The sequence below is a fragment of the Oryctolagus cuniculus genome, chromosome 7 (assembly GCF_964237555.1).
Source record: "Oryctolagus cuniculus chromosome 7, mOryCun1.1, whole genome shotgun sequence".
Taxonomy (NCBI): Eukaryota; Metazoa; Chordata; class Mammalia; order Lagomorpha; family Leporidae; genus Oryctolagus; species Oryctolagus cuniculus.
Window position 1 is genome coordinate 86,883,470 of NC_091438.1, and position 18,087 is coordinate 86,901,556.

At 42.4% G+C, this 18,087-nt stretch overlaps 1 protein-coding gene across 1 annotated transcript in view; it reads left to right on the top strand.

Annotated features, from left to right (window-relative positions):
* The window catches only part of LOC100009266 (uricase), a gene marked incomplete at its 5' end in the record, with an annotated part of 40,399 nt that overhangs the window by 8,450 nt on the left and 13,862 nt on the right, over positions 1–18,087 (top strand). The window contains 3 exon segments of the mRNA NM_001128073.1: positions 11,192–11,412; positions 13,541–13,657; positions 13,755–13,833. Coding sequence (NP_001121545.1) covers positions 11,192–11,412; positions 13,541–13,657; positions 13,755–13,833 — 417 coding nt within the window.

Genomic DNA, 18,087 nt, shown 5'->3' on the forward strand with positions numbered 1-18,087 from the left:
GTAGAGACACAGAGAAAGATCTATCTGCTGGTTCACTCCCCAGATGGTCGCAATGGCCAGAGCTGCACCGATCCGAAGCCAGGAGCCAAGAGCTTCTTCCAGGTCTCCTGTGTGGGTGCGGGGCCCAAGGACATGGGCCATCTTCCACTGCTATCCCAGGCTATAGCAGAGAGCTGGATTGGAAGAAAAGCAGCCGGGACTTGAACCAGTGCCCATATGGGATGCCAGCACTTCAGGCCAGGACTTTAACCCACTGTGTCACAGCGCCAGCCCCATAAATGACATATAAATGTATGTTTCTGAAAGCATGGCCAATTCCCCTCTTCTGTTGGGATCAGAGTGCTTGCTTTTTTTAAAAAAAATTATGAAAAATTTATTTGTTTATTTAAGAGAGGGAGAGAGAGCTCTCATTCACTGACTCACTCCCCAAATGCCTGGGACACCTGAGGCTGGGCCAGAACTGAATTCAGGTATCCCACATCGGTTGTAGGAACCCAGTTATTTGAGCCATTACTGCTGGTCCCAGGATTTGCCATGGCAGCAATCTGGAGTCAGGATCCTTGAGCTGGGATTCAAACCCAGATGTCTCTATTTTGGAGGTGGACATCTTAACTGCTATGTTAAATGCCTGCTCTCCAGGGTGCTTTCTTTTTATTTTTTAATGAGTGGAGGGGCCCACAATCAAAGGGGGTGTCAGAATGTGATGAGAAAAGGCATGTTATCTGGAGACATATGAATGGGCTCCCATCCTTCCTCTGTCCCCTGGTAACTATTTGACCTTGGAAGATGATCTAATCCTATTGTCTTCTTCCCTTTGCCATATTTGGATTGTAATGCCTACTTCACAGGATTCTTGTAAAGGATTAGAAAGAGCATGCAACTTTCATGACATATACCATACTCCCAATGCAAGGTTGCTGCTATTATTTTATTTTCAAGACTTATACATTAAGAAGCAGACATGTTTTGATATATACATTTCAGTAAAATTTTCTTCCAACTACATGTTTGGAGGACTCTGTCAATTCTTTTTTTTTTTTTTTAAATGGATTCAGTTATTTATTTGAAAGTCAGAGAGAGAACCTTCCATCTGCTTGTTCCTCCCCAGATGGTTGCAACAGCCAATGCTGGGCCTGGCCGAAGCCAGGAACCAGGAGCTCCTTCCAGGTTTCCCACATTGGTGGCAAAGGGGGCTAATGGCTTTTTGCAGACCATTAACAGGGAGCTAGATAAGAAGTGGAGCAGCCAGGACATGAACCAGTACACCACAATGCTGGCCTCATCTATCAATTCTTTATTGTGGATTTCTTGCTCCTCATCCTAGAAGGTCTTATGAACCTTGGTCTAGGGTCCTTGTACTAAACCGATAGCCACAGTGGAGAGACTGGCATTTGGTGATGAGTTTCTGTTTTTGGTAACTGGCAGAAGAACAAAAACAACTGAGCACCTGCAAATGGAGTCTTCATTAGGTAACCTTTCTTCCTACCATAATCATGCAGATGATTTGTACTGTTCTTGAGACATCTGTTTGACAAATCTCTTCAGAGTCACACTTTGAATGTAATGCATTTCCCCTTTGATAGCAATAAGCCATTCTACAGGTTAAAGCAACATGATATTTTTCTACTGGATATCAATATTTTACCATCTAACATTTAATAAATCCTAGGCAGCCAAAAAATATCAGTTCCCTCTAGGTTATTATTCATGTTTATTGGTATTATTAATGTGTATGGTTAAGATCCACCAAAGTGATATTAATATTGTTCATAGGAGTGCTTGCCTCCTTGTGTTAATTAAGTATTTTTCTTTGAAGTCTTTTTAAAAATTTTATCTTTTTCCTTTATTTATTTGAAAAGCAAAGAGATAGAAAAGAGAGAGACAGACAGAAGGCGAGATCTCCCATTCGTTGGTTCACTCCCCACATGCCTGCACCAGCTGGGACTTTGATATGGGATGTGGGCATCCCAAGTGGAGTCTGCACTGCTGCACCAAATGCCTGTCTCTCTCTCTCAATTCATTTGTTCACCAAGGCCCAAGGCAATAATCGGGCTAGGAGAAACCTGGTCACAGAACTAGAAGAATGTCTCCAGCACATTCCAAACAGGAGGGTGGGCTGCCTTCGTGCACAACTCTTCTTCCTGTCACGGAATGTTGCAATATTTATGCATATGGATGCGTCCTACATAGCTAGAATTTTTTTTTCTCTATTTTGGAGGGTAGAGATGATTCTTACAGAAACACTTCTAAGACTTGAGGGAAAATTCCGGTTATTTAAAACTTTAAATCTATAGAAGTTTCACCTTACTTTGTCTAGCATTTTCCAGTAGTTTCTCTCTAATTAAAATCTCTCTATATAAACACATATTTGGTGACCACACACTTATATCAAATCAATATTTCTATTTAAGTATTAGAAAAACCTAAAATTACAAGCAACAAACTTTTCCAGCACAGTAGATAAATTCAGTGGTTGTATTATAGCAAACTGAGATCAAAAACACAGGATCACAGCTAAAACAGGCCACTAGAATAAAGATTCTGTGTAAAAAAAAATAAGTGAAGGTGTGCTTGAGGTTTAAGTATTGGAAATATACCATAATTTATTTTTACTTCTGATAATATTTAATGACATAAAGGCTTGTGGGCAGTTCATGGGAATTTTTATTTTCTGAAAATAATTTTGAGCACATAAGTGACTCAAACAAATCTTATTTCTTTTCCTTATAAGGTCCTTGTAGAGAAAATATAGACTGGTATAAGTGGGGTCTTCCTTTACTCTTCCACCTCATCCATAATTTGAAAATGTGAACCTGAAGCTGGATTAATAGAGTAACATAGCTGAAGCAATGTTTTTCCTATTAAAATAGGAATGACCTACTATTTTTTTCCTGAAATAATTTGCAACATGAAGGAGCTTGTTCCTTGGACAAATAATTCATGAGAATTTAGAAAGCATTGTTAAGTGCTGTGGGAATATAAAGATTCACCTTCAAGACAGCCACACTGGGGTTATTAAGATATACACACAAATAAGGATAATAAAGGAAGACAGTGACCTACATAGCTAACGCCTATGCATTTAAGCACTTTGGATATTCAAGGGCGGGAGACTACATTTTCTCTTGAGAGCATCAGGAAAAGCTTTATAGAGGAAATCCAGTGTGGAAGGAGTCGTGGTATATGGGGAAAGGGCATTCAAGCCAGAGGGAAAGTGTATCGCTTGGTGGCTAAAGTCACAGAGAGACTTGACATCAAATCCTGGTCCTATGGCAGAAGAAATATACTGATTTCTGCAGTGGTCCTTATATGTAAGTGGGGAAATTCATTTGGTATCTGGTACATGTAAGTATGAATGTAATACAGAAATCCACTAACAACAGATGCTGGTGAGGATGTGGGGGAAAAGGGACATTAATCCACTGTTGATGGGAATGCAAACTGGTAAAGCCACTATGGAAGTCAGTTTGGAGATTTCTCAGAAACCTGAATATAACCCTACCATACAACCTAGCCATCCCACTCTTTGGAATTTACCCAAAGGAAATTAAATTGGCAAATAAAAGAGCTGTCTTCACCTTAATGTTTACTGCAGCTCAATTCACAATAGCTAAGACATGGAATCACCTAAATGCCCATCAACAAAAACTAGATAAAGAAATTATGGAATACGTACTCTATAGAATACTATACAGCAGTAAAAAACAATGAAATGCGGTCATTTGCAACAAAATGGAGGAAGCTGGAACACATCATGCTGAGTGAAATAAGCCAGTCCCAAAGGGACAAATATCATATATTCTCCCTGATTAATGACAACTGAGCACATAAAAGGAAACCTGTTGAAGTGAAATGGACACTATGAGAAGCAATGACTTGATCAGCCCTTGTCCTGACTGTCGAGGAACAACTTACTATTTTATTCCTTTTAGTGCTTTTTATCCCCTACTTAATACCATTGGTTGAACTCTTTAATTAACACACAATTATTCTTATTCATTTAAATTTAACTGAAAAGTGATCCCTGTCAAATATGAGTGGGAATAAGAGAGGGAGAAGATGTACAGTTCGGCACATACTCACTCGGACTTACCCCTAATGGTAGAGCTAGAAACGTGCCAGGGGATTCCAATTCAATCCCATCAAGGTGGCATGTACCAATGCCATCTTGTTAAAGTGATCAGTTTAAGTTCATAATTGATCAAAAAGATAAGATTAAGTGTCAAAGGGATCACATAAATAAGACCAATGTCTGCAAATAATTGATAGAATTAAAAAGGAGAGAATGATCCTACATGGGAAGCAGGATACACAGCAGACTCATAGAATGGCAAAAGCCCTAACCAGCACTCTGGCCTCAGAATCAACCCTTAAGGCATTCACATCTGGCTAAAAAGCCCATGAGAGTTTGGCATGGAAAGCCAAGACATTATGGCAAAAAAGAAAAAAAAAATGACCTAAATGAAAGATCTCTTGTGAGTGAGATCCCAGCAGAAAGAATGGGCCATCAAAGAAGGAGGTACCTTTCTCTGAAAGGAGGCGAGAACTTCCACTTTGACTATGGCCTTGTCTAAATAAGATCAGAATTGGTGAACTCAAGAGGCTTCCATAGCCTTGGCAGCTCATGACAACAGCCTCAGATGATTACTGACATCATAAAAGAGTGTCAGTTGTTAAATCAACAGCGGGAGTCACTGTGCATTTACTCCCCATGTAGGACCTCTGCCCTTAATGTGTTGTACTATGAGAATTAATGGCAAAACTACTACTCAAACAGTACTCTATACTTTGTGTGTTTTTGTGGGTGCAGTCTGTTGAAATCTTTATTTAGTATATACTAAGTTGATCTTCTGTATATAAAGATAATTGAAAATGAATCATGATGAAGAATGAGATGGGAGAGGGAGTGGGAGATGGGATGGTTGTGGGTGGGAGGGAGGTTATGGGAAGAAAAGCTGCTATAATTCAGAAGTTGTACTTTGGAAATTTATATTTATTAAATAAAAGTTGAAAAGGAAAAAAAGAAAAATTAAATAAAAAATTTAAAAATAAAAAAAGTATGAGTGTAAGTCTGTGAATGTAATTATTAAGAGGAAGCCTGGATACATGCATAGAAGCTAGAAAGTACAGCATATGGGTGAAGATATTAGCTTATATAAAGATTGCCCTCAGTGTGTATAAGCACCTAGAATTCATTTAAGTAGGTTTGGCATAGGGGTTGAGATGGATGCTGCTTGAGATGCCCTCTTCCCGTATTGGAGTATCTGGGTTTGAGCCCTGATTGTGTTCCTGACTCTAGTTTCTTGCTGATGCAAACCCTGAGGGGGTCAAATGGGTTGTGTCCCATGTGAGAGACCAGGATTAAGTTCCTGGCTGCTGTTTTCAGCCTGGCCTGTACCCAAGTGTTTCGGTCATTTGGGAAGTGGACCAGTGAATGGGGGTAATCTCTCTCTCTCACTCTTGTTCTCGCTCTTTCTTTCTGTCTTTGTGTGTATCTCTCTGCCTTTTAAATAAATCAAATAAATTTTATAAAAATTTAAAAATGTGATTAATATTGACAAGAATTTTTTTTTATCAGTAGCATATCTGCAGCACGAAGCAATGTGTATCTGTATGACATCTACAGTTTTTCTTATCAAAAAGAGAAGCACAACTCCCCACACTCAGTGATGGAATTGATATCAAAATGTTCCAACCACCACGTCTGGTCAAATTGGCAGGCCCGATAATGGCAATAGCAAACATTCACTGATACCATGTACTAGTCACTGTTCCAAGCATTTGCCTTCAACTGCATGATGACAAGAAAAAAATAGGTGTTATAATTATCCTATTTTACAGATCAGAAAGGAAAGGAGCAAAAAGATTAAGTACCTTGCATAGTGCCATGGAGCCAGCTGGGGATGGAGTCAGTTTAAACTCAGGCAGTCTGACTCCAGAGCTCATGTGCTCTTGACCTTTACAATGATGTTCCATTGCATACATGTGGCTGCACACCGACAATGGCAAAGCTGTCTCCCTCCTGCTGTCTTATGGCTATTTCTTAGACCATGGCAAAGTCAGTCTAGCCAAAGTGACCCTAACAGTTTGGCCTCCAGTTGTACAGAACAATGGTTCTTAAACTTTTATGAGTCACAAACCAACCCTTTTGGAATATAATAAAATTTGTGAGGATTCTCCCCAGAAAAATCCACCCTTTCATTCTCCCCGCAAACACAAGAGGCTCAAGTTACAACTGCCGGAAGTACACAGTCCTGCCTCCCATGTCTCTACTGGACCATCTGAGGTTTAGAGACTCCAGGTTAAGAACCTCTTAGCCCCGTAGTGACAACCTAGTCACTTTCAATATGGCCCAGAAGCAAGAGAACACTCGATATCTCATTATAGAACTGAAGATTCATGAGTCACTTCAAATCCTTGTGAGCTGTCTTCAGCATTACTTGCAGACTGGTGATGGGTGATGTTTCTCCAGCTCTTTATAGTACAAGAAACATATAGAAAAATGATTTTCTTTTTTGGATAGAGCCAAGCAAAGATTTAAAGATGGATTCCTGCAAATATTTTGCACACAGTCTTACCCCAGGAAATTGAGTTTCCTCTTGTAACTGTTTCTCAAAGGACAAGCCTGAGGAAGGTCAAATTTGTTGGCATCGGTGATCATGACTTCAATTAGGTCAGTGGACTTGGGGTAGGCAGGTGGAAACAGGCTTCGTACCAACAGTATCCCTTTGGTTTTATCACCCCAGCTCTGGAGAACACTCTGGGTGTGCATGTCTCTTGTCATGGGAAGACTCCTTAGATGGAAATTTTTTGTTTTTTTTGACAGGCAGAGTGGATAGTGAGAGAGAGAGACAGAGAGAAAGGTCTTCCTTTTGCCATTGGTTCACCCTCCAATGGCCGCCACCGCTGGTGTGTTGCGGCCGGCGCACCGCGCTGATCCGAAGGCAGGAGCCAGGTGTTTCTCCTGGTCTCCCATGCGGGTGCAGGGCCCAAGCACTTGGGCCATCCTCCACTGCCTTCCCAGGCCACAGCAGAGAGCTGGCCTGGAAGAGGGGCAACCGGGACAGAATCCAGCGCCCCGACTGGGACTAGAACCCGGTGCGCTGGCGCTGCAAGGTGGAGGATTAGCCTAGTGAGCCGCGGCACCGGCCTAGATGGAAAATTTGACGCATAATTATTTATCAGTGACATTTATCAGCTAAGATTTATTGAGAAGCTACTATCTGCCAAATGCTTTTTTTAAAAAATGTTTCTCTCATGTACTCCTCATGTCAATCCTGAGAGATGGACATTATTATTATTCCCATTTTGTAGATGGAGAAAGTTGCCTCCATTCAGCCCTAACAGGTGGAGAACTAGGATTCCATCTGGGCTGCCTGACTCTAGAGCCCAAAGCCCCTTGCCCCTCTCAGTGTGCTGTCTCTGTCCCACCTCCCTCAAGCTGAGAACAAGCTCTGTATTTTAGTGGGCAGTTGTCTTAGACAAGGATCTCTGCACTGCAGTCTGTGTTACATACAATGCTATGTTGGTTTCTCTGGATGCAGCCCTGGGGGAGGACAGCCTGGCCTCTAGTCTGGGCCAGTACTGTTGTCAGGGCCTCCTGAGAGGCATTTTTGGGTGTCCCATGTGGGACTGGTTCTATCCTGTTCCAGGCACGGATGGTGAGGTCCTTTTTGCTCTGACTCAATTCTGGCTAACCTGGATTACTCGAGCTCTGCCCAAATGCCAAGCTTTGTCCACCATAGTGGGGCTCTTGCTAAGAAGCACTGACCACCCTGGTACACATCTCGCGTGTAGCCCGGGGGCACTGTGCTGTGCTGGCGCGTGGTCTCCTTAGCAATGCAAGCACTTTCGTGCTGCACCACGGGCTGTCCACACTCAGTGCTGCTCTTCCTGGGCCCTTGTCCTCTGGCAGCTGTGCCTATGATCTCCAGGCCTAAGCTCCTTTCCCCACTCTCCTAGGAAAAGAACTTCCTGACGGGGATCTGAGCTGCAGTGGCTCTTCCTGTATTGCAGTCTTCTGTGTGTTTTCATGAACTATAGCGTGTCACCACACAGGCAGTGGAGGTGGCGGTGGCACCATCCATTCAGTCATGACACATCTATATCTATTAAGTACCTATTTATGTTCCAGGCACTGTGCTGAGTGCTGCCGTTGCCATGGTGACCAAGATAGACCCTGGTTCATAGTTTACTGTTTTTGAGTGAATCAGACACATGAACAGGTGATTGCAATACAATTTGGTGATGTTTCTGATAAGATGATAACAAGTATTTTGAGAGCAGGGGAAAGGGGAGCCGGTCTCAGACTGGAAGGCCTGAGACACATTATCTGGGGGAAGTGCTGGGTGAGTTCTGAAGGAGGGTGAGAAGTTACACTGCAAAAGAGGTTGGTGGTTGGGAAGCGAGGAGGAGAGTGCTCAGAAAGGAAGGAATAAGCAAGTCAGAGGCCTGCAGGCAGACGGAGTCTGGGCAGCCAGAATTAGCTCAGGATGGCTGAAACAAGGTCGAAAATAGGATGTGGCTAGATAAGAAGCTGGAGGGGAGAGCAGGTGGGGGATGGGAAGAGTGGCTGTTGTCCAAGCATTTTCTGCACTATGGAGGCGCCACTTGCTTTCACAGGCTGAACAGCTGCAGCCTGCATGCTGAGCGGTAGGGCCCGGGGCTGGAGAGTAACATTTATTGAGTCCGGCAGTGTGTTGGGGATCATGGGTGTGTTCAGAGTGCCTTGGTCCTCGACCCCAGGGGCCCTGACCAGCCAAATCCCTCCCTTCTTCTCTTGGTGGAATTCGTGTGCCTCAAGACCTGCTGGATTCTTCTTCCTGCCTCCGGCAGTGTTCTCCACCCTAAAACCAGGACCCATGGTTAAAGCCCTCTGCTGCCTCTGCTGCTGCCCCTTCCACAGCCAGGCTGGCCATGGCCATCATTGCTGGCATTGATCTTGCTGCTGTCTTGGCTATTTAAAGCTGAGCCAAGCCATTCATATTCAGAAGCAGGCCTACAGGGTAGAGGTATTATTGGCGTTTGTACAAATTGGGAAAGTACGGCTCGGAGGCATCAAATCACTTGTCACACACGCCATGAAGCTGTAAGTGACAGGACTGACTATGGACCTGGTCTGATTCCACAACCATACAACTGCGCCAGATTCTGTTTAGGATCCCTCGGGTCTGCTCTTCTGGTTTTCTTACATACCCTTTTCTTGAATATTCATCTAGAAGGGTGCCTCAGATGTTTAACAGGTCAGGTAGAAAAGACCTAATTCAGACACTTCGAGAAGCCAGGAAGTGTTAAAGAAGGGAAACAGACAGCCTCACCCAGCTCCATTCCCAAGTTTGTTTATTTGTTTGTTTTAGTTTTTTTATTTATTTGAAGGGCAGAGTTACAGAAGCAAATATAGATATAGATATAGATATAGATATAGATATAGATATATGAGAGAGAGAAAGAGAGAGAGAGAGTGAGTCTTCCATCCATTGGTTCACTCCTCAAATGGCTGCAATGGCAGAAGCAGGGTTAATCCAAAGCAGGAGCCAGGCGCTTCTTCCAGGTCTCCCATGCAGGTGCAGGGGCCCAAGGACTTGGGCCATCCTCCACTGCTCTCCCAGGCCACAGCAGAGAGCCGGGTCAGGATGCCCATATCCAATGCTAGCACTGCAGGTGGTGGCTTTACCTGCTGTATCACAGCACTGGCCCTAAGGTTTGAGACAGCCTCCCATCTCCCACTTTAAGATCATGGCCATAAGTTCCGATCTGGCCTGCTATTCTAAATTCCTCTCAGAGGATCTGGTGACTTTCTCTGCGCTTGGATGTTTAGGCAGCCCTAACATTTAGGTAACATCCTGAGTGCTGTTTGCAGGTGAGTTTCCTTCTTTATCCTCCTCTCCAGACCCTCCCTGTATGCTGTTTTTGGTTCACTATTATTTTTGTCACCTTCCTTCATTACCATTTTAATGTTCAATTTCCATGCTAACTAAAATAGATGCTTCTGTCCCTCTGCTCTCTCCTGCCTCTTCTCTCAAACACCAGCCAGGCCCGGGGAAAAGTCTGGTGGCTTCTACCAGAGGAGACGCGTTTGTTAGCTGAAACTCCAGTGTCAGACACGGGTACTAATGAGTCAGGCACCAGCTTTTATGCAGTGTCTCTCTGCTAACAGCACAGCTCTGCCTGCAGCCAGATGGCCCCAGCACTGTGCTTCTGAAGGTAATCTGGACTCTGTCACCAATTACTCTTCTCCTTCCCCGCAGCCAGTAGAAAAGGCAGTGTTCAAATCACAGGGCGTTTTCTCCAGAATAGCATTCCCTACCAAAAGGGCATATCATTGTTTCCAGCTAACACAGTCAAGACATTCTATAGAAGAAAAGCAGTTTATAGGGTGAGCACTCTGCAGTTTGGAGGACTCCGGGCTGAGAGCAAATCCTGGTTCAGTCCTTTACTAGCTCTGTGGACTAAGGGAAATCACATCATCTCTTTGAACCTCAGTTTCTCCCTCTGAAAAATGGGAATATTAGTCCACAGAGCTGTTACAAGGATTAGAGCAGCAAGATTTAAATAAAATAGAGGCTGGCGCTGCGGCTCAATAGGCTAATTCTCTGCCTGAGGCGCCGGCACACCCGGTTCTAGTCCCAGTCGGGGCGCTGGATTCTGTCCCGGTTGCACCTCTTCTAGGCCAGCTTTCTGCTGTGGCCTGGGAAGGCAGTGGAGGATGGCCCAAGTGCTTGGGCCCTGCACCCCATGGGAGACCAGGAGAAGCACCTGGCTCCTGCCTTCGGATCAGCGCGGTGCGCTGGCCGCAGCATGCCAGCTGCGGCGGCCATTGGAGGGTGAACCAACGGCAAAGGAAGACCTTTCTCTCTGTCTCTCTTTCTCTCACTGTCCACTCTGCCTGTCTAAATAAATAAATAAATAAATAAAATAGAGCAGCCTGGTTTTGACCCAGGAGATTTTATTATTAGTTGTAATTATTATCAAGGAAGCCACCTACATGTCTCTCTTCAGAAGGTCTGATGCATTTTCACTTCTTGGGATTCTCTGTGCCTACACAAGGCCCCCTATTTCCTCAAATGGCAACTTGCGGATGGGATCTTGCTCTCATAAATACACTGAATCTCACCTTTTGAATTACGTGATAAACAGTTGACAGCTTGCTCTCATTCAGCCACCTTCTGAAACATGATTGTGGTATCATTGCAGAATGAGGATGTGGAGTTTGTCCGAACCGGCTATGGAAAGGATATGGTAAAAGTTCTTCATATTCAACGAGATGGAAAATACCACAGCATTAAAGAAGTGGCAACTTCCGTGCAGCTCACTCTGAGTTCCAAACAAGATTACGTGTATGGAGACAATTCAGACATCATCCCTACAGACACCATCAAGAACACGGTTCACGTCTTGGCAAAGTTCAAAGGGGTAGGTGTCAGTCTTCTTGGACACCACCTGTCTTGGTGCAGAATTCACTATGCTATAGTATGGGCACGTGACTTGCTTATTTCCAGATTCTCTTACCTTTTAAGCTATTCTTACATTTAAACTATTTATAAAACTTTCTTCCTTTTTTTTTGAAAAGATCTTTATTTATTTATTTTAGAAGTAGAATTACAGACAGTGAGAGGAGACAGAGAGAAAGGTCTTCCATCTGCTGGTTCACTCCCCAAATGGCCTCAAATAGTGGGAGTTGGGCTGATCTGAAGCCAGGAGCCAGGAGCTTCTTCCAGGTCTCTTATGCAGGTACAGGGGCCCAAGTGCTTGGGGCCATCTTCTACTGCTTTCCCAGGCCATAGCAGAGAGCTGGATTAGAGGAGCAGCCGAGACTAGAACTGGTGCCCATATAGGATGATGGTGGGTTCACCCACTCTGCCACAGTGCCAGCCCCCAAATATTATTTCTAGACTAAAACCTTCAGACTTGCAGAGAAGTCTGCACCCCACTCCCATTTTTTTTTAAGCTCGACTCTTGTTTTCACTTCTTGACTTTCATCTCATTACCATCTTTTTTCTTTTTGTCTTTTTAATATTTTATTGCAGAATAGTCTTAAATTTATCAAACAAAAATTGCAAAATAGTAATAGAGTTTCCATATACCCTCACCCCACCTCTCCTATTAGTAGCATTTTATATTCGTCTATTTTGTCACAATTAATGAAACACCCCTACTTTTCAAATCCTAACTCCTTTTATCTCTCTCATCTCCCAGCCTCTAGAAATCAAGGTTCTGAGTTCAGAGCTTTTTAAAGCGACAATCTTTTAGGCAGAGAATCTCACCTGACAAGTTTACATGATATCTCTTTTTAGGCTTATAGATGACTTATGGTCCTGATTTCGGAACCTAATGCATTTTTCTCATGCATTTTGTTGAGTCCTACCATTTACTTTTCTTGTAGAATTAGGTGCATTCACGGAAGGAAGTACCATTGCTTTTCCTGTTATTACCACAGAGGAAAATCTCAATTATCAGATACATTTGAAAAATAACTATCAAAATCTATTTGTCCAAATTTTAATGTCTTCCTAACTTTCTCAACTCAGTTGCTACTTGCTTTTCCTACATGCTAATCAACTGTGCTTTTGGATGGGACTTAGATCTGGTAAAAACTTGCATTTGAGCAATTCCATGCCCAGGTAGTTTAGGTGTGAGTGAAGCTCTGCAGGGCCACCAGCAGACTTCAGGGCAATACACACACACACACACACACACACACACACACACATATATTATTTTCCAAGAAGCCTAAAAGGATAAGAAATGTACACTGGAAAGCTGCTTCTCCCTTGGTTTTACATGCATCCATAATGCATTAAATAAATGAACTAGTCAGAATATAATTTGTGTAGGGCCTATTTCTACCCTGGACCTCTCTTGCTAATCAGAATAGCCCAGCAAACATAGACAGGATGAAAGGGGAAAGAATCATTCTCTTAAAACGTTTATTTGAAAATACACCTATCTTGCGATAGAGAAGAGGGCCAGGCAGCACAGATTCTTAAATTTCTTTTTGTGTGTGACAGCTTTAAGACAAGTGATGGAATGAAACTACACGCTGAAAACAAGTTAAATTCATTCATTATAGGTAGAATGACCATGTAATTTCTTATCTGAGCCAGGACACTTTAAAGAATGAAATAGGATGCTATTAATAATTATTCTGATGGGGCTGGTATTGTGGCAGAGTGCGTAAAGTCACCACCTACAACAAGTCGGCATCCCTTATGGGCACTGGTTGAAGTCCTGGCTGCTCACTTCCAATCCAGCTCCCTGCTAATGCGCCTGGGAGAGCAGCAGAGGGTGACTCAAGTGTTTAGGCCCCTGCTACTCACATGGCAGACCCAGATGAAGCCCCTGGCTCTTCTATTAACTACACTTGGAGTACTAGTGAAAAATTTGGGTTAGGACCAGTACCTCTCTTGAGATTCTTTCCAATTCTGTGTTTCTCTCCTTCTGAAAAGCAATTGATCAGGAAAGAGAGCTCCGTAAATATTTAAAAAATAGTTTTAAATGGAGCAAGTATTTCTGGTTTCTAGCATTTTGTTTCTTTTTACAGATCAAAAGCATAGAAGTCTTTGCTATGAATATCTGTGAGCACTTCCTTTCTTCCTTTAACCACGTCGTCCGAGTTCACGTCTACGTGGAAGAAGTCCCTTGGAAGCGTTTGGAAAAGGTTATCTCACTTATTTATGTCCCAAGTTTAATGAAAGACATTGGGTTTATGGCGTATGCTGAAATTGTACTGAAAGCCAGTTTTTCCTAATTTTCAGAATGGAGTTCAGCATGTCCACGCATTTATTCATACTCCCACTGGAACACACTTCTGTGAGGTTGAACAGAGGAGGAGTGGTAAGAAAATATTTTTCATGCTTTGATTCTGCAAAAGGCACTTCAGAGTTTTTTTTTTTTTCCTTTAAACAACTTGATTTATTAACATGGAGGAAACCATAGAGATTCTTAAGGTTTTTAAATTGTAAATGGGAATGAATATTGTGACTTTGAAGTACAGTAAAGAGTTATCTACATTTTGCCTTAGTATATAAAAATGAAATAATTAATTTTGTAACAAAATTTGAGGGCTGAGAGGGACTGTTCCTTCCTATTGTCTGATTTTGAGATGAGGTAAAAAGGCTCCGGCTAACAAAACTCCAAATCTCTGAACTTTCTGACCAATACATTTTGCATCATACCATGCTATAATTTTAGTAAGCTTTATAGGAAATCTTTACTAAGTAACAATCAAGTTTCTCAACATTTTATTTGCACAATAAAATCACTGATACTATTATAATTTCTATAAAATGAATTTCATTTAAAATAGCAATGCAAAAAAGTAATTTAAAATTTTTAAAAATAAAGAAGAATAGCAATGGCAATTATGCAATCTATTTATCAGGAAGTTTCAAAATTAACTGTGGAGCATTACTGTAGGCTTTGCTACTATTGATAATTAAACTTAGCAAGTAATAAAATTCTCAAAGCTTGTATTCACTGATTTGCTGAGGTCATCAGAACAAACCTCAATAACTGGCTAAAAGTTTGGTTAGAAGATCTCCAGGACCCATAGAACCAAAGATGGTAGGAAGTCTCTATCCCAGTACAAAACAAAACTCAATAGTAATTATAAAGTGAGAGTGTGGACTGTGATCTATCTTCTTTGTCTTTTTTCCCTTCCCTCCCTTTTCCTTGTTTTGGGCCCTTGTTTTTTCTCTCTCTCTTTTTTTTTTCTTTAGCTCTCTACAGTAAGAATTTGAGGTGGTATCCAGTAAATGTGGAGAATATTCCAAGGTTCATAAAATATAAGGACCCTTTTCATGCCGAATTCTTTCTCTCTAGAAAGTTCTAGCATGATAGCTTCATTTAGCACTTTTCACCATCTGTATTGAAGTTGAGACACAGCTAGTACCTTCTTGGTGTTTGATTAACAGTTAAAATATATTGTTCTACAACAGAGAATGAATAGTTGTATTAAGCTTAAAAGCTGATTTTGTATCCCTTAAATGTGTAGCCATGTGATATCACTACCTGATGAGCTTTTTGCTAGTTAAAATGGAAATAACTTCCTTCCTCCTTCTCTTTCATGTGACTTTGGAGGAAAAAGAACAATTTTCTGATTCTTAGGTGGATGTTTTGCCACCCAAACCACACTGATTACACTCATTAAATTAGAAACCCCAAACCAGCTCTGTCCAACTAAAAGATAACACAAGCCACATTTGTAATTTAAAAAGTTTCCAGTAGTCACATTAGAAAAGCAAAAATAAGTGAGGGAAATTAAATTTGATAATATGTATCATTTAACTCACTATATCCAAATATTTCAGTATGTAATAAATATAAAAAATTATTAGTGGAATATTTTACATCTGTGTACATTTTAAATGCTGTGTGTATTTTATATTCACAACACATTTCAGGTCAGGCTTGTCATATTTTAAGTGCTGAATAGCACCAGGATGCTTGTGGCTACTATATTGATCAGCACAGCTCAACACGGACTTTCAGTGACTTTGGTAATTCTTAGCACGTTCTTCATTCTGCTTTTAGTTATGTAGGATAATAGCAAAGGCTCAAATTAGACTCCAGGAAGCAGAATTTCAAAAATGAGAGCACTTATGAAAAATGCTTATATAAGTCCTTCACATACTATTATTCAACAATTAGCTTTTGAGGACTTATTAGGCATACGAGGAGCTGTAGATAAAGAGATGAATAAGGCATTCTCTAACCCTACGGAGTTAATAGTAGATGAATAATAGGAGATAGACTTTTAAACAGGTTTATTGCACTATGAGAAGGTAAAGACCACGTGGAGGGATCGGGCATGCTATGAAACCAAGAGGAGCAGAAAATTAACTCTTCCCACAGCTTGGCAGCCAGGAGGAAATATTTCAAGGGACTTTTGAAAAATACTTCTGAACACGCTAGGCATAGAAAGGGAAAAAGAATTGTAAATAGAAGACGCAGGGTCCATAGAGGTAGGATTCACCAAGGAACATTTGCAGGGAACTGAAATAGGTTGAGCGCCTGCCTCAGGCTGAGCTCCATATGTGCAAGTGGTTCACTCAATCGTCGAGAGGACAAAGCATTTGAGAAGCAGCCACAAGTTCAGTGGGTCCAAGCCCTGGAATGTCAGAAGTGGAGATGAGGATGGAAGTGGCTGAGACTGGACACTGAAGGGCCTCCTGTGCCATGCTAGCAATTGTCCCGTCACTCACAGGTGGATTTGCACAGTGGTTCAGCCCAGAGGATTCAGAGTCAGAAGGAACTGGATTTGAGCTTGAGCTCCACTACTAAAAATTTCTGTGATTGGAAGCAAGGGACTTAGACTACTTCCATGAGTTTTCATTTGTAAATGAAATGCACCAGTTCTTCCTCTGTAGTTGTCCAGAGAAATAAAGGAGATAAATACTACAATGATTCTACTGAGACACTTAGCAGAGTACCTGGCACATAGGAAACATTCCTAAAATAACAGCTAGAATTACTGTTTGGAATGGCAATGGACAATGAGGCGAGGTCTTTAGTAATTAGGTGAGCAGTTGAGTGAGTGTGTGTGTGTGTGTGTGTGTGCGTGTGTGTGTTCATGCTTTCGCTCAGCAATCCTGACTAAGATTTGTCGAACAGTCTGGAGAAACAGGCCACGCTGAGACATTTGGAGCCTTGCTGCCCAGATGAACACGTGATGGTGTCTGGTGTAAGGTAGTGGAAGTCGAGGTGGAGAGACTGAGAGATTGGCGGGGGGCATTATGTGGGGCATTTGTGAAGTGTAACCGATCAGTCTCGGTGGTTGAGTAGGCATGGAAGGATAGAGAGCAGAAGGGGTTCCAGGTGACCCTGAAGTGGGAGAGCCTGGGAATGACTAAGGAGAATGCCCACAAGGAGGAAGTTTCCAGGGGGAAGCCAGTGAGTTTGGAATAACTGGATGGGGGTCTATTTGGAGACCATCATTAAACTGACAGTAGGTGAAGACGTACTAAGGAAGGAGATGATTCCAGAAAAACATAGACTGAGAGGAGGAAAGGTGAGAGTTCCAGGAAAAAATGCCTTAATTTCAGCTCTGGGCAGTTTAAGGAGAAAGAGACTGAAAAATGGTCAAGAGACAGAATGGTTGGGACAGTGGCATCATGGAAGCAGAATAAATATTTTTAAGGAACCAGCGATGATTATCGAGATAATAGGATGCATAACAAATAGTCCCCTGTGCAATGTCTCAGCTCAAGAAGCTGACTTTTTCATGGGAGTCTGGTCTGTGTTTGAGTGTCTAGACGTTGTGTGTGTGAGTTGAGGGGTGGAGGTGAGAATATGGCTCCTCTCCATGCAGTTATGCAGGAGCCCAAGTTGATGGCATCCTTACAGTCTTAAGCCTTTGTTTTTAGATTCACCTTGAGAGTAGCTCCTCAGATAGCCAGCACAGGAAGAAAAACTTGGAGGAACAAAAAAAGGGACAGAACCCCACAAGACTAGGTACCAGGCCTTCAAATAGCACATAGCCCTTCTATTGGCGAGAACCCAACAGCACTGCCATGGCTAAGTGCAAGGTGGGGCTGCCAAGTGTGGTCCAGCTGGGTATCCAGGAGGAAGAGGAAATTTATTTAGTCCCCCCCCCCCCGCTCCCAGAGGATTAAGAAATTTGGATTAAAAGAAGACTTGCAGAGAAACTGTGCGGTTGACAAACAGGCATCAATCGGTGACTTCCACCAGAGTGCTTTTGGCAGAGCTATGGAGGAGGAAGCAAAGTGACCAAAGACAGGGTTCTGCTGATCATGAAAAGAAAACAGGCTTCTTTTTATACCCTTGTTCTTTCCAGGAACTACTAGGGCTTGAGATCAGCCTGAATTCTAATCACCTGGCTGCTGCAGAGTGGAAAAACTAGCCACCACAATCAGGGTGAAGTGTTTTCTCTCTGCTGAAAGCTAAAAGCTTCAGGGGACTGAGATCATCATGGCAGGGTTCCCAGAAGCTCCAGCTTGACTCATCTAGAGTCCAGCCCCTCTCCAGTGTCATGCAGGGCTGGCAGGGACCAGGGTAGAGGCAGAGACATCTGTTCCCTTAAATGTGTGCAGCTATATGTGTGCATATGTATATGAGTGTGTGTATCTT